Below are 16,984 nucleotides of genomic sequence, written 5' to 3'. Positions count from 1 at the left end.
AATAATAAACTATCTAGGATGAGCTCAATAATAAACTAACTAGGATGAGCTCAATAATAAACTATCTAGGATGAGCTCAATAATAAACTATCTAGGATGAGCTCAATAATAAACTAACTAGGATGAGCTCAATAATAAACTAACTAGGATGAGTTCCATAATAAACTTAATAGGCTTAGAGTGAGCTCCTTTATAAACTTTCTAGGGTGAGCTATAAAATAAACTTTCTAGGGTGAACATAAAACTATCTAGGATGAGCTCAATAATAAACTATTTAGGACTCCATAATAAACTATCTAGGGTGAACTCCATAATGAACTATCTAGGGTGCGCTCCATGATGAATATGATGATATCGAACCGTTCTTCGACGTGAAAAGACGCAACCCCGGAGATAACTTTAATGAAACGTTTACATCTCCTCACACTAAGGCAAGGTTTATAAAGCTCTAAAGCTAAGATAGATTTAAAGGGACTGGAAGCGTAATTTCGAGTGACCCTTCGGCCTTCATGCGAAGGTTGCAAGGCCATATATGCAATGGTATCCTTGAAACCTTAATATGATAAAAAGTTTGGAAGATACCGTCGTTTTTCTGATTCCATTTTATGTGTTTATTTCTGAGAGTTTCTCCATTGCTTCCTATAAACAAGAAATGCGCTCGTCACTTTCCCAGATAAACCGCAAATAAAATTAAATGGTTAAAATAAACAAATAGACAAAAATATTGATATCTAATTCATACTTGATCAGACAAAGCTTTCCAGAGTACCGTTGTAAATTGGGCATTGCAATTAATAATTCAGATCTTTTCAGCGACGAAAAAAGATAAAATGAAATAAATTATTCTTTTATTTAGTTCCAGAGGGAACCAGCTGAGTCGAGGTACTTCTATCCAGATACAGTTCCAGATATACTTAAACTACCTACTTCTTTAGCAAGGTACTTTTATCTAAATACAGTTAAGATTTAAATAAACTACCTACTTCTTTAGTCAGGTTCTCCTACCCAGATACATTTCCAGATGCACTTAACTACCCACATCTCTAATCAGGTACTCAAAATTTAGTTCCAGATGTACTTAAACTACCTACTTCTTCATCCAGGTACTTTTCTCTAGATACAGTTAAGATGTAATTAAACTACTTTTTCTCTAGTCAGATACTCATACCCAGATGCATTTCCAGATCTACTTAACTGCCCACTTCTCTAGCAAGGTACTTGTATCCAGATACAGTTCCAAGTGAAATTAAACTACCTACTTCTCTAGCCAGGTACCCTAGATACACTTCCGAAAATACTCAATCTCTGCTTTTCTAACCAGGGGCTCCTACCCAGATCCTTTTTGATAAACAATGCGGTTTAAAAACCTATTTATAAGGATATCCAATTCTAAGCTGTTGTCATGGATAAAAGTAAACCTCTATTTAAGATATCAGAGCTTGAAGTGGATACTATTGCAATTTGTAAAAAGAAAACCTCTTCCTAGGATATCCAGTTCTGACCTTAAAGTGGATAGTGTTGCAATGGATATCATTAAAGTTCTATTTAGGATATCCAATTCTGAGATTGAAGTGAATACTGTTGCAATGGATATTAATTAACCTCTATTTAGGATATCCAATTCTGAGCTTGAAGTGGATACTGTTGCAATGGATATCATTAAAGTTCTATTTAGGATATCCAATTCTGAGATTGAAGTGAATACTGTTGCAATGGATATAAATTAACCTCTATTTAGGATATCCAACTCTGAGCTTGAAGTGGATACTGTTGCAATGGATATCATTAAAGTTCTATTTAGGATATCCAATTCTGAGCTTGAAGTGGATACTGTTGCAATGGATATCTTAAACACCAATGATCTGGGAGCAAATACAATGAACCCCGGACTCAAGGTAGAAAAAGAATTCAAAGGTGTATATTGTTTATGGTGTAGGATATAACGGTTATTGGGCTCAACTTACGACACGAGTGGTCTGAGGATTCCATTTTAGGATCATTTTTTAGTATAGGTTGGATCAATAACGTTGGCGGTTTCACTTTTAGCCTTTTTTTTAAAATATCTTGAAATGTGTTTTACATTTGTTTCATGGTCAACTATTCACATTTGGTCTGAACTTTACAATCCCGTAAACTTTATTTTATCACTGTTAATGAGAATTTTAGAGCTAAATGATTCCTTTTTCCAGCTTGAATTTTAAACCGTAATTTTCATTGCATTTTTAAGACTAACAGACCAAAGTTTTTTAGATTTTTGAGATTCACTCTATTTTTCCGAAAATAAAAAATAATAAAAAATATTTTAAAATAGAAGATTAAAATGGAGTTCTAGTAAGGTTTGAAAAAAAATTGTAATACCTCTTACTAAGTTTTTGTGCTATAAGTCCATAGGTCTTTCCTAATTTAATTAGTTCATCTTGGGCATTTTATGTGGCTAGTAGGAAGTCCCTAAAACTCTTTTTTTTGATTGATTGATTGATTGATTATGTGGTCTAGGCTCTATGGGATGATGAGAGAATTCGGCGGAATATATTAAATATAGATGATCCCCTGACCCCCCCTGGATCTCCTCCTCGTCCCCCTTCAGCTTATCTCAGCTCGGACTCGGAGAAGTTCTGGATGGAGAGGTTCGACACCATGCTGGAGGAGAAGACACGCAGGTGGGTGCTACTGGTGACCTCAATGTGTCACCCCATTTCAACTCAAAGTTAGACATTAAGAGCAATTTTAAAACATTAAAACTTATTAAATTAAATATATAAATTTTAAAACATTAAAACTTATTAGTTTACATATATAAAGTTTCAGTACATTCAGCTTTCAGAGAAGCAACCACTAATTCTTGTAAGGCGCTTCTTGTATTCAGAGATACAGGGTGAGAGAGAGAAAATGGCAAACTAGAGAAACTTTAGTCAGGGGTTTATATGGGGTATACAGAACTACAAGAAACATTAAAGGCCTGCATTTATCTTTTAACACTGTATTAACCTGGAGAATGGAGGTTTTTACCTAGCTGTATCCAGATTTTGCTGCCATCAGCTTTAGATGTACTAATATGCATATATAAAATATGTTAAATATAAATATATATAAAAACCAACCTGGTTAGCTTTTCTTAAGTATCCGAACTTGTCAGAAAGATGTTAATTCTTTTGATTGAATCTGGTTCTGTGTGTAAGCATCAAGGGAGCTTAGAACAGTCAGGTTCTTATACATCTCTTCATTTTTTTGCGGCTGAACAGAACCCCGTGTGGAATAAAACATGGCAGTACACCCTACTTTGAAAAAAAAGAAAATAATAGTGCAGAGAAAGAGGGGTTTCTCTATGCTTCTCTTCCCCCTCCCTCTTGCAAGAAACAAAGAAAATATAATCCTGATAGGTTGTGCACCATGCACAATGATAACGGTTTAAACTCTGCCTGCTGTGATGCAAAGATTTCTGTAGACAAGACCGTATTCTGAAGCACTGTCCATGATGAACTTACAAGAATCAAGAATTCTTTTGTCGAAAATATCCACTCCTTGCCTAATCTTTCTTATCCCATTTGTCATTATTAATGCGAAATTCTGACAATGGTTCCTCAGAATTTTCAAACCCAGTTTAGCAGTGACTTTTATTTTTCCAACTTGTAAAATATTTAAATATAAACAATAGCTGGATGAAAAAACTGCATCATTCATCCTCAATATAACTTGTAGAATTTTGAATCCTCTGCGGAGAAAACAAATAGTAACATGTGTAATATTAGGAAGAAAGAAATTAAGACAAAGATAGATTTTAATGCAAATGCCAAAAGAAACTCAAATAAATATTGGCAAGTGTCAAAACATTGCTTATGATGTCTAAAATAGTGTTGAAATGGTGTAAAAACTATGGGGTAGGCTCTCCAGGCATGACACCGGGCATGAATAAAAAAAGCTTTGGGAGCTTGTAGCTTTGAATTATTGATTTTATACTTTTTTTGATTCTAAGTTAAAGAAATGATTGTACTTGGTCTTTGGGAACACTGTAGAAAACACTAAACAAAAACGCACCACTGAGGAAGTAAATGATTTGATAATTTCGTAAAATTTAGGGAGGAAGTAAATAATTTGTTAATTTTGTAAAATTTAGGGAGGAATTAAATAATTTGATAATTTTGTTAAATTCAGGGAGGAAGGAGATGACTTTTTGGAAGAAGACTCCTCTGATCCTGATGCTACAATAAACATTCACAAATTATTCAAAGGATCGCAGGGGTACGTTAAGTAAAATAATTCTTTTGTTAAGATGAAAAATTTGAAGAGGGGCTTGTCTGATTCACAATAATGCTACTTGTTAAAGCATGTTAGATTTTGAAAAATTCCTTCATTTACCCTGTAGCATAAATCCGCAAGTCAATTTCATAGAGAAACTACAATCGATAATAATCAATTTTTTCCAAATAACGCTAACTTATTGTCATAGATCAGACGAGAACTTTCAGGGTACAAGTGTGACTCGGGACATGCCACTCTTGAAATGAAAAATACTTGGAATTTATGTCTTCAGTTAGAAAATAAATAAAAAAATTATAACTCCTGGGCAAACGATTTATTTTTTAGGTCAAGTGTGTACGCCGGAGAAACCTCTGACTCTGACCTGTCTATCCTACCTGGAGCAACCCAGCTGGAACATCATGTTCCAACCCTCTCCATGTCCATCCTAAACCAGTCCCAGTCCTTCATTGGGACTCCGACCAGGAGCAGTCAGCTCTCCCAGACTGTGTATAGCGAGCTGGATGAATCCCAATGTTATCTTGATGAAACGCTTCAGGACGAAGAAGATTCGAATGAGAGTGATGATGAGCTAGTTGATCTTCTGGCAAATTTGGTAGCTAATCCACCAGCTTCTCAACAATCTTCTCATTCTAGTTCTCAATCCTCAGCACAAACTGAAGAAAAAGTTCTTAGCAGTCAAGAATTATTTGACGAAAATATGTTCGCTTCTCCACAAGAGGAAGAAAAGAAGGAGACAACTGAACATCCTTTGTCACCAAATCAATCAGATCTAAGTTTTCAAGGCAGTATCATACCTGGTTCACCAACATCGCCAATAATTATAAACCGAGCAAAAAGATCGTCACAAAAGAATGCATTATCTCAAACCATTGCATCATCCCAAGACATGGCTTTATCTCAACATAGTGTCTTATCCCAACATCGTATTTCATCCCAACCAAATGTTTTATCCCAATCAAATGTTACATCCCGGGAAACTTTGTTCCCCCAATCTCTTGATATCTCAGACAGAGAAGATCTTATTGAAGATTTTGATGATGACGAACTCAATGAGAGTCTAGTGATGTCTCAAGCTGTCTGGGACTCAGATCCCTTCTCGGAGTCAGTTCAGGGACTTGACTCGTCCTTGTGGGGGGATGATGATGGAGAGGATGAAATCCTACGGACCTTGGATGATACTTGTGATAAATAGAATAATTTTATATTTTCAGAATCTTTCTTCTTCCCTGGCTAAGATGCCCTGTACTCACATCAATCATATGTCTGATGAGGACGTGAAGGTAACAACAAAAAATTTTCCTGAAAACTTTTTTGTCTGCTGAGATAAACAAATTTGTTTTTCCAAATTGGAATTTCTTCCCTGAAAAGTACTGAAAGGGTAATTTCAAGTCACTCTTCATGCAGAGATGGCAATGCTCCATTTACAAATGTAGAACCCTTAATCTGATCAAAAATGCAAAAAATAAAGTCTTTTTTTACTAGAAAAGTGTTCAATTCTGATCACTTCTCCATAACTTCTTAAAAGCAAGAAACGCAAAAGTCAATTTCACAGAGGACCTGCAAATAAAAATGAACTAGGGCCCTTAAAAGTTGTTAAGGGTACCGTTGTGAATTTGGTTGTTCCATCTGTGTCTGGAGGCCGGAGAGTCACTAGTTTACCACCTTTATTGATTTTTAAACTCGTCTTCCTATTACTCTCATTTTTTGGGGATCACACACAACCTGTAGATAGAATTTCAATCGACCCTCTATTTAACGAGGGATCTGCTTTGTCTGATCAAGTATCTATGAGATTTCCAAGTTTTTCTCTTAAACTCACTGAAATATCGAATTCTCCTGTAGAGCTGGTTAAACTCCTTCGACACTGTGATGACGGATTGTGATGGAGTTCTCTGGGTCGGAGCTGAGGCTATACAAGGTTCACCTCAGGTTATTAACAGGTAAACAGGTTTGATCCTTCCGGTTGCAGCCGCCGCGCTGCTTTCTATGGAAGTTGTGCGGTGAGACGGACTCTACCCTGACCTTTCTCCGGATCGATGGGGGGAACTGTTTTTTTTTTTATGTTACAGTAGGATAGATGTTATTAACTTTAATCCTTCTTCTTTAATTGGTCGTAGGGTTCGAGATTAAAAGAGGTTCATTACGTAATTTCAAATTATCCTCCATTTAAAGAGTGACATTTCCGATTCACAACGGAACCCTTTTAACCTTAATCAGGTCAGAAATTCTCATACATAGGTATTAGGATATCGTTGCAAATCGTACATGCCACTCTATAAATGAAGGTTCACTTGAAATTACGTTTACAGTCCCTTCAAACTCCAAACTTAAAACTAAATATTGTTTGAACGTGATTTTTTGTCCATTATAAGCCCTTAAAAGTTAGAACATTATATTTTTTACCCGACAATTTCCGGCCTTTATCTCTAATAATTTAAAATCTGTTTTACACCCTGCTGACTTATTTAGGTTTCGCGAGCTGGGGAAAAGGGTTTTCTTTGTGACGAACAACAGCACAAAGCACAGGAGGGAGTACAAGCAGAAGGTGGATACTCTGGGCTTTGGAGGGGATCTGGTGAGTGAACCTTCATAGTGAGTATTAGGCAATAAATATTTGTTTGGAAAACAATATTCCCTTTTATAACAACAATTCCCTCAAGAAGGGGGAACTTTATTTTTCCCTCAAATCTTCGTAAATCTTTCTTTAAAATATAGCCCATGGTGTTTTACAGGACCAATGATATTAAAGGAAGAAAACTGTTATTAACACTTGTTTACTTCCATGCTACTTCCATTTTTCCAAATTCTTCAAACTTTTTTTGTCAGAATTTAGACTTGACTTGAAAGGATTGTATATGTGGAACCGGGGAACTTTCTATTTGTTAGCTATTATTAAAAACACTTGACTTAAATATAAGAATATCTTGCATTTTCCAAATTCTTTAAAACTTTTTTGGTAGTATTAAGATTTGAGTTTGACCAATGAAATGGTAAGAAAGAAAAAATAAAACTGTCAGATTTTTTTTGTTATTAATTGTCTAATTTGGCTCATGTCTATTCACGGTGCATACAGTTGCAATTTTAGTTTTTGTACTGAAACAGATGTTGATAAAAAAACTACTTGCAAAAGCTTTCATGGTTTACCCTTTATGTGTATATAGTAGAATAATAAAAAATTAAAAACTTATGCAATCACAGAAATACAGTTTGAGAAATATCTATATTTCAGGATGAGATAATTGGAACTGCATACCTAGCAGCATCATACTTAGAGGAAATATTTTTTACATTTTATCATTTGAGAAACTGAAATCTTTATTTAAGGCTATCTTTTGGTTTGTATATTGAGAAAATTTATATTTTCATAGTTAACAATTTTACGATTCTTCTATTCTTTAGTATATAAAAATCAATAGTTTTTCCATTGCTGTTGCTGATAAAACCAAAGTATTTAAAGCTTACAACTCCCAAAAATTTAATCATTTGTATCCGTTCATTTTTTTTTTATAACAAAAATATGACAAGGATTGTGGGTTCGACAAGACCAAGAAGGTTTATGTGGTTGGGTCTGCTGGAATAACGCAGGAACTAGATGATGTTGGCATCCAATATCTTCCCATAGGGGTGAGTACTAAGTCTGTAGATGTGTGTATTAGTTTGGTTCTTTCTAGGTTTTTTTTTTGCTTAATATTTTCTTTTATTGACAAAATTTGGCAAAGTAAAAGAAAATTTATTATTTTCCTTATATTTGCCAAATTTTGACCCAAGCATAAATATTTTGCAAAAAAGGCCAAAAACAATTCAAAAATTAATCAAAGCAATCATCTTTTTACATACATACCCATTCGTCACAGAGAAACTTGTTCATATTCAAGGCTATATGATTCTATGAAGCCATCTTGCTCTCAATATTTGAAAGGTGTTAACTGTAAAGGAATCAAACATTTGCAACAAATTCTAATTTTTAAACCTTTGATATTTCAAACTTAGCAAAATTCATAGTTTTTAATATCAAAGAAGGAAAGATAGAGTGATTAGAAAATTCATATTTGATTTGATTTGAGTAATATGTGTTTTACAAATATGTTCACAATAATAATATGCAAAATCCGAGAAAAGAGACTAAAAAATAAATATTTAAAATTTGTGCTCATGTACCATTTATACGTTTTTTCGACATTTTTCCCGATTAACTTAAGTATAATTTTGTCCCTCCAATCCAACAAACATTACTCTAGAAAATTAATATGGTGATTATTCTAGAGGTTGCATTTAGAAAATTGTGTACATACATTATATATTGAATGACAGATAATCTTTTAATATTAACCATAAGAAATTATAATATGTTAATGCCTCGGTACGATCACAGAGTGTTGAAATTGAATATGCTAAAGAAAGAAGAAAATCCTTCATTATTTTGGATGTAGCCAGTCTCAGTTTAAGAATTGTATTCACGTTTGCCAGGCAGTGTTAAACAAGTGTTGATACCCTACAGAAAACTCTCTGACTTAACATTTATTTCTCCCATATGTTCTCGCCAAGTTAATAAATATTTAACGCAGTTTAGCTGTGCCATGCTAATTTTTCATTTTTTGGAAGCTGTTAGTCGGGTAGAACAGCAGTAATATATCAAATCTTAAACTAAACAGCTGGATTGGTTGACACGGCTTGACTTTGCCGCCTCAAGCTAATAAATTCTTGGAAACTGTTTTTGTCTAAACATCCACGATTTAATTAATCAGATGGATCGATTGGCACAGCAAGTTATTTATGAATCACTTCTCTATAACTCAATAACTTATTATAAGCTTATTTATCAATTCATTTAAAAATTAAATTATGTATTTAATACAACTGTTTGGCAACTAGCTGACAAAAGGAATCAGACCGGTGACATGGCTCAAATTTGGTCGTGTGTCCGACGTTAGGATTTAAACTATGTCAGGCTGAAAAGCCTTCACCTATAGGGGATTGTGATGGCATACCCCTTGTAGGTCAAGGAGCTGTTGGACGCATCCCTAGCTGTATGATATGATATGATATGATACCAAATAAAACGCATTAAATACTAAAGTTTAACTGAAAAAAAAGTTATTTAAAAAATTGAAGAAAGATGTATGTTGCATAAGGTGGAAGAACGGATGAGCATAACAACAGATCTAAATCTATTAGGCGCTGAAGATGCAGGGAAAATTAGAAAATTTAGAATAAAAATCAGAAGTACAAATTTTTTTCGGAAACCTTGCAATTTGAGAATTTTTCATCATTAGCAAAATGCCTAAATTTTCGCCAGGACTTTATTCGAAAGATGTAAATGCAGTAATAATCGGATTCACTAGGAGCATATCTGATATTCACTTTTAAAACCATGATTGGAGTGTTTAATATGTCAAATAATAAGATCATAAAACCTTTCAATCTATTTAGTTAAAATAAAAACTTTCAAATTAAATGTAGAAAATAATTTTTGCCTAAAAATTTATCGGATAATGGATCTTAGGAGTTTTTCTCTCCTGCACATAATATATGCAACTAAGTTCCTAACAAATCCCAACTGCTTACTAATTGCTGATTCTCCTGACCCTACATTCTCTATGAGGAAAAGAATTTGATTGATCTGAAACCTGAATAGAGACCTAAAGGTGTAAAAAGATAAGTAGGAAGATACAACGTAACAACATCATGGGTTAATGAAAGTCCATTTTTTAAACCAGTCTGTTCTTGGAAATCTTGGTTAGCATTTCTAAACTTTTTTCTGGAACACATCATAAAGTTTTTTTAAACAATCTTTAATTTTTGTTTTGGGTGGGGGTTTATTTTTTAAGAAAATTCTGCTTAGTGAAAAGAGCTACTTACAGTGAGAAAGAAAGTTGAAAATAAGAGAAAATGAAGAATAAAATGTGTGAAATAGTGGCACAGAAATAAATGCAAATATTCAATGGAATTTAAATGATTTGAGTTTTTTCACAAACTCAATTTCTAATCCATATTTCTTTGCAACCTGATGATGTAAACCTTAGATATTTCAAACTTAGACTATTTGATCTAACAGAATCCATAGTTTGAAACATCTAAGGGAACATCAGGAATGCCAAGAAATAGGGATTAGAAATACAGAGTTTAAAACTCAATTCCTTTCTATTGATTATAAAATATCACATTAAAATTCTTGATCATGTAGGGATGAAAATAATGTAAAACATCAATGTCCAGGTTAGAAGCTAAAGTATTGCATGATAGGGTTATGTAATAAATAAAGGAAAATACTAATTGTGACTTTATCTTGAGAAATAGGATCTCCGTTTAGGATTTTATCCCAATTCCAGTGCAAAATCCTTTAATAATTCTGTTTCACTCCCAATCAATTTGGGCATGTGCTTCTTGTTTCTAGGAATTATTATGTCAAAATTTTCGTAATTTTGTCCGTTTTGAAAGCCATAAACAACAAATACTATCTAAGGGGTTTGAGAAAATAAGTCCTATTTTTAAATCATTGTAATTCTCTGGAGGTTTCATCCTAGAACTTTTATTTATGACTGTCCTAAGAAAGCTAAGGGAATGTTAAGAACTTTTAGATCAATACTTTAAAATTGTTTTTATTATTTTACTGTAGGAGACATGTTTGTTTTCTTAGAGTCATATCAAAGTCTTCTAAAATATCTCAATAAAAACATCTTTAAATTAAAAGCTGAAAATTTGTTTTTCTTCAAGGCTGAGTCTAGTTCTGGATTCAACTTAGAGACTATAAATGATTCAAGACTTAATGCTGACCAGTTGTTAGACAGGAAGGGTGTCAATATTTGGATGAAAATAATTTTATTTATAAATTTTAATTCATTTTAACATTTTTTTTAAATGCCAGTTGTACACTTTTCATTAATTAGATCAGTAGAGGCAGTAATACTTGGGTTTGATGGAGGGATAAACTGTTGGAAGCTGATGATGGCAGCGTCTTATCTAGCTAATCATAACACTCAGGGATTTAAATCCTAGTACTTAGTTTGCTGGATTGAAAGAAGAAAGTTTCATTCTGCTTTTTTTTGAGAGTCTCAATCTTAACTAAGTAAATTCACTTTATGGTTGAGATGTGGAAAGTATAGACGTCCCTAATACTCATGTTAAATTTGGTCAAATATTCTCTTCCTGATAAACAATTCAATATTCATTATTGTTGGATTTTAAACTCAAGTTTATTGTGACCAATGCTGATGCTTGCTTCCTAAGAGCAGGCCTAATTCTTCCAGGTGTTTCAGCTTACAACCCATTAAACCCTGTTTCTGGTTTATTGTTATTCTGTGTTCTGCTTATGTAAACATAACCTAGCTTTTGACTAACAAGAGAAAAAGTTTCATCATCTGATTAAACCTTTGTCAATGTGAATACAATTCTACCTGGGATATTCTTCATCCAATATTTGCTCTCATGCTATTTTGGTCATACATCAAACATTTACTGCTATCTTGAAGAGATTAGTTCTTTTATTATCCGTTTATTTTGTCCAATCATTTTCATTCAATTCCAAGGGATTGCTATGTGACTAATTCTCAAATGAAATATTTTAAATTGTGCACTTTCTCCAGAAAGACCATTCAAAGGATTTTTCAAAGTCAATTTAGGCTGTTATAGAGAAAAAGTCTGAGGAAATTGTCACTTGTCAAATATTTTGGATGATTTTGATTGAATGATTGATTTTTAGCCTGATATTGGGGTGGAGAACAGGGATCTAGCAAGTTTAACTGTAGATCTTGATCCCCATGTCCATGCTGTGATTGCTGGGATGGATCTTCATATATCTTTTACTAAGGAAAACCGCCATGATAATTAATATACCCTATCCGACAAGGCCGACAAATTCAACCTTGATAAGTTTTACATCAATCATGCAGATCTATTATGGCGTGTTTTCCAGCTTCTAAAAGCTGCCAGCTATTTGTCCCGTGAAGGCAGTATTTTTATTGCAACAAATACTGATGCTCAGTTTCCAATGAAAGGAAAGGAAATAGTTGTTCCAGGTAGATTATTTTTAGTTGTCTATTTATGTGTCTTTAAATCTCTAAATTGCTGGCAGAAGTCTTAACATTTCTAGGATGAACTTTTCTTAATAAATTTTTTGCAATATTTAAAATCTTTTTAAAAAAATTGCATGGATATTAACAAACTAACAAAATACTTTTTTTACTTATCATCTACTCATTGTAATTTGGGGTATCTGATCTTAATAAATGTAACTATATCAATATCTATGTAATTGTTGTGGAATGCCTTACATTTTGTGCTTGAATTCGTTTTTAAACATTTAGCAAATTTTAATTTTCCCTTTTATTTCAATGTATCTATTTTGCAAAACAAAGCCTTGAATTTATTAAAATGGATCAAACCCTTAGGGTTAGGGGAGTGGGAGGAGGGCATTTTTAGATTTGATTTGACACATCACTACTTAAGCTGGTCAGCATTATTATTGTTCAGGAACCGGTTCTATGGTTGCAGCTGTTGAGACAGCAGCTGGTCGGAAACCAATTATCCTAGGTAGTTTAGCACAGTACCCCATTTTATACAGAAGAAACCAGGAAACTGTGGAGTGATTTTCGTCTCCGCTATTTCTTTTAACGAACAAACATCGAATAGGACTTTTCAATATCGACATTTTATAACAAGAACAAAAGATGAAAATGATAATCTTCATTTTTTCTGGATACCACTGTATTTTCGTATATTATCAATTAATGAAATAATATTCCAGGGAAGCCCAATCCCCTTATGTTTGAGATTGTACAGAAACGACATCCAAGCGTTAAACCAGAGAGAACTCTGATGATTGGAGACAGGTAAAAATTACACAGTGGATAGGGATGGGCATTGGGCATCGCTTTTGTTAACGAACAAAATTTTTGGTGAATGCTGATGAACGAACGATTTGGCTCCTCCAGAAAATTTAAATACGATCGTTTTTTAAAATAAACGAAAAAACCTACTATCCAATACAAAAAGGGTCATGTATTATTAGGCCAGCCTTGAACTTACTAATCTTCTTTTCAGACATACTTCTGTCGGTTATTTTAATCTTTTTGCTTCAGTTTTGTAAATATTTTGCTAGATTATGCTTAGAGACCCAAAAGACAATGGAACAAAACGAAAGCTGTTCGACAAAAAATATGATTTTAAATAGTCAAATGAAAGTGAAACACATCAATTATCCAGTATACATACTACACAGACCAATTCAACATTAAGTTGGATTTGAGGCTTCTGTTAGCAATTTTATTGTAAAGGCTGCACAATACTTATTTTAACATCTAGGGCTGATACTGATATTTTGCTCGGGAAAAACTGTGGACTTCAGACGCTAATGGTTGGAACAGGTGTACACTCGCTAGAAAAGGTCAGTTTAGTCATGTACTCTGTACAGTGTACAGGTGTACTTTCTTAAGATTTAGATAAGTTCAGAGCCTAAAATTTAAAAGAATATCTTTGGACAAAACTCCCAAGTTTCCATTTTGGGGTCTTAACATTTGTGTAGATTTGATTTAAGAGATTCGAAAAAAATTAAGAATATAAACAAACTGAGAAGAATAATATTTCATTACAAAAATATTGATATTCACAAAACTGCCTAAACCCCATTCGTGAAACCCGGGTTTTAAAACTGGTTTCAGAACGATACTCTGTCTTAAGTTTTGGACTCAGTGCAAAAAGTACACTACATGACTATGTACAAATGTACATTTGTAACAGATAAATCCTATTGAATTATGTCTTTCTGTTACAAAACCGGAATTTTTATATAACTTTATTAAGAACGAGATTATTCTGACGGACAATTCGTTTTGAAAGTCATTTCCTAGGTGAAAGATTGGGAGACAAGTACTGATTCAGAAGAGCAACGCCTTGTTCCAGATAAATTTGCTGATAGACTAGGAGATCTGTTAGATAGGATTAAAGATCTTTAATCCTCCTTTATTTTGATAAGATTAAACATCTTTAATCCTGCCCTTGTTAGATTGGATTTAACATCTTTAATCCTGTTCTAGTTGGATAGGATTAAACATCTTAAATCCTGCTCTTTTTAGATTAGATTTTACATCTTTAATCCTGTTCTAGTTGGACAGGATTAAACATCTTTTATCCTCCTTTATTTTGGTAAGATTAAACACCTTTAATCTTGTCCTTGTTAGATTGGTTTTAATATCTTTAATCCTGTTCTAGTTGGATAGGATTAAACCTCTTTAATCCTCCTTTATTTTGGTAGGATTAAACATCTTAAATCCTGCTCTTCTTAGATTGGATTTAACATCTTTAATCCTGTTCTAGTTGGATAGGATTAAACATCTTTAACCCTACTCTAATTAGATTGGATTAAGCATCTTTAGTCCTGCTCTTGTCAGATTGGATTTAACATCTTTAATCCTGTTCTAGTTGGATAGGATTAAACATCTGTAATTCTATTCTAGTTAGATAGGATTAAACATTTTCAATCCTGCTCTAGTTTAATAGTGTTTAAAAATATTACTCCTGCTTGATTGAATAGGATTAAACATTTTTAATCCTGCTTAGTTTGGATATGATTTAACATTCTTAGTTGTTTTAAGTTTATTTACTTAAAGTTTTATTAAAAATGTTTAGTCTTACTATATGTAGATTGTGATAATGTTTTTTTTCACCTGCAACGGATTAAATGTAGAGAATTAAATGTAAAGGATTAAGCATATTTAATCCCATCTTTAAAATTACAATATCATCCATAGAAGACATGTATCCAACATTATTATTTGTTACCGCCTTGTTTGTCAGTTAATGTTTAGGAAAGTTATTAAAGGAACTGTAGCCGTATTTTAAAAGAGTGGTCCGACTTACACAGAAACCTTTATGGTGAGCTACACAATATACAAAACTAAAAATTATTATCTTTGTCAGTGTCTCTGCTGCGTAAAATCTGCAAGCCACTTTTATAGCAGAACCATAATTTTGATATACCTTTTAGGTTGTGAATTGGTGATGGCAATTAAAATTACGTCATCAATCTCTCTAAGCTGACATAATCGTAGTACATTTTTATGTTTTGATTTAACATATTTGTAATATGTAACATAGACAATTAATTGTATGTAATTACTTGTAACCACCCGGTGACTTATTAATATATGTATTCGACAGGGTTAAATGTTTTGTTGTTATTTAAAAGTTCATGAAAATTATTATTTTCAGATAAAAATGGGAATTTTTCCAGAATCACGTTCAATCCTTTCTTCGGCTTTCTAGTTTAAACTCTAGACTTAGATATACATATTATCTATCTATCTAGACTCCATAACTGTTCATTTCTTTTTTTAAATTTGATTTTTTTTTATATTCTATCCAATTGGCTTTAATTTGTTTTGCGTTATAGATAAAATGTTGTTTAATATGATTAAATTTCAATGGTTTATCTATAGGCATATTAAGAGAAGGAGGGTGTGCAACCCTGCTTGGCCTCCGTGAATATTTTACACCTCCCGGGCCCTGTTTTAATGTTTATTAATTGATACAAAGAAAACAATTTAAGCATAATTTTTTACATTTTTATTTAAGAGGAATTGAGTTATTCTGATTTCTAATCCAACCCAATTTCGTAGTCCTTGGATATTACAAATTACAAACTCTGCTAGATCAAATTATCCTTGAAATGTCAAAGCTTTACACCATTAGATTGCGAGGATAAAAAATTTTGAGTTTGTGTCAAAGACTCGATCTTTTAATTTAGATTGCATTATCGTCATTCTTCAATTAGTAATAAAATTATGATTATTTTTTTTTGCTTGTTAGTGTCCATGGGAAGACAGGATTATAGATCGAAAAGTACGCATAATCCCTGCTGATGAAATTCTTTAAAAATTATGTTTCTATGAAGAACGAGTTAAATTTAAAGCCGGCTTATTCTTAAATATGCCTGACGCAACTATCACCGTATCTCATAGCTTCAACTCAAGGGCAAATGTATATATCATGTTGAACTAAAAAACTAATGTTTATTAGAAATATACCAAGTATATTTTTAAGATTTAAAGGGGAATATGGATTGTTTTCTAAATGAAAATTGTGGGTTTATATTTGTCTGAATGTGTTAAAATGAATGTGCGTAAAGATGTGTGTGTGTGTGTGTGATAAAAGAGTTAATCCCTGAATAAGATGGAGACTGTAAACTGTAGAGTGTACACTGTACACCGCAGCTTTAACCTTCACAAGGTTATTCTGTATACATACACCTTCTCTACCATTCTCATTCAGTTCAGTTATTGACAGGGGCTAGAAATGGTCTAGTATACACTTGTATATATACAGGGGTAGAGATGGTATAGTATACACTTGTGTATAGACAGGGGTAGAGATGGTCAGTATACACTAGTATATATACAGGGGTAGAGATGGTCTAGTATACACTTGTATATAGACAGGGGTAGAGATGGTCTAGTATACACCAGTATATATACATGTCTAGTATACACTAGTTTATAGACAGAGGGTAGAGGTGGTTTAGTACACACTAGTTTATATACAGGGGTAGAGATGGTCTATTATACACAAGTATATATACATGTCTAGTATACACAAGTTTAATGACAGGGGGTAGAGATGGTCTAGTATACACTAGTTTATCTAAAGGGGTAGAGGTGATTTAGTACACACTAGTTAATATACAGGGGTAGAGATGGTCTAGTATACACAAGTATATTTACAGGGGTAATGG

General features: G+C 33.0%; 2 protein-coding genes across 7 annotated transcripts in view; both read left to right on the top strand.

Moving 5' to 3' along the window:
* LOC111702519 (DNA polymerase zeta catalytic subunit) overlaps window positions 1-5,473 on the top strand; it is an 8,852-nt gene extending 3,379 nt beyond the window's left edge. For both annotated transcript variants that reach the window (XM_023474238.1, XM_023474237.1), the window contains 6 exons: window positions 327-431; window positions 857-939; window positions 1,802-1,895; window positions 2,497-2,660; window positions 4,153-4,239; window positions 4,585-5,473. In XM_023474238.1, coding sequence (XP_023330006.1) covers window positions 327-431; window positions 857-939; window positions 1,802-1,895; window positions 2,497-2,660; window positions 4,153-4,239; window positions 4,585-5,452 — 1,401 coding nt within the window. In that variant the 3' untranslated portion in view covers window positions 5,453-5,473. The remainder of the gene's footprint in view (window positions 1-326; window positions 432-856; window positions 940-1,801; window positions 1,896-2,496; window positions 2,661-4,152; window positions 4,240-4,584) is intronic.
* Window positions 1-16,048, top strand: part of LOC111702521 (glycerol-3-phosphate phosphatase) — a 19,504-nt gene extending 3,456 nt beyond the window's left edge. Inside the window, exons 2-15 of one of the 5 annotated variants that reach the window (XM_023474242.1) lie at window positions 5,472-5,540; window positions 6,103-6,200; window positions 6,730-6,835; window positions 7,490-7,534; window positions 7,786-7,884; window positions 9,393-9,450; window positions 9,557-9,602; window positions 9,764-9,862; window positions 10,445-10,476; window positions 12,730-12,789; window positions 13,004-13,088; window positions 13,561-13,642; window positions 14,106-14,190; window positions 14,992-16,048. In XM_023474242.1, coding sequence (XP_023330010.1) covers window positions 5,496-5,540; window positions 6,103-6,200; window positions 6,730-6,835; window positions 7,490-7,534; window positions 7,786-7,884; window positions 9,393-9,450; window positions 9,557-9,602; window positions 9,764-9,862; window positions 10,445-10,476; window positions 12,730-12,789; window positions 13,004-13,088; window positions 13,561-13,642; window positions 14,106-14,190; window positions 14,992-15,005 — 954 coding nt within the window. In that variant the 5' untranslated portion in view covers window positions 5,472-5,495 and the 3' untranslated portion in view covers window positions 15,006-16,048. Of the gene's footprint in view, window positions 1-5,471; window positions 5,541-6,102; window positions 6,201-6,729; window positions 6,836-7,489; window positions 7,535-7,785; window positions 7,885-9,392; window positions 9,451-9,556; window positions 9,603-9,763; window positions 9,863-10,444; window positions 10,477-10,974; window positions 11,049-11,147; window positions 11,242-11,452; window positions 11,575-11,655; window positions 11,889-11,959; window positions 12,068-12,172; window positions 12,276-12,729; window positions 12,790-13,003; window positions 13,089-13,560; window positions 13,643-14,105 lie in introns of those variants that run through there. The other 4 variants (XM_023474241.1, XM_023474243.1, XM_023474244.1 and 1 more) reach the window with 4 other exon arrangements.
* Window positions 16,049-16,984: the final 936 nt, after the last annotated feature.

Source organism: Eurytemora carolleeae, unplaced genomic scaffold, assembly GCF_000591075.1.
Source record: "Eurytemora carolleeae unplaced genomic scaffold, Eaff_2.0 scaffold117, whole genome shotgun sequence".
Taxonomy (NCBI): domain Eukaryota; kingdom Metazoa; phylum Arthropoda; class Copepoda; order Calanoida; family Temoridae; genus Eurytemora; species Eurytemora carolleeae.
Note: the sequence above shows the minus strand (reverse complement) of the source record. Positions and strands in the feature narration are given on the sequence as shown.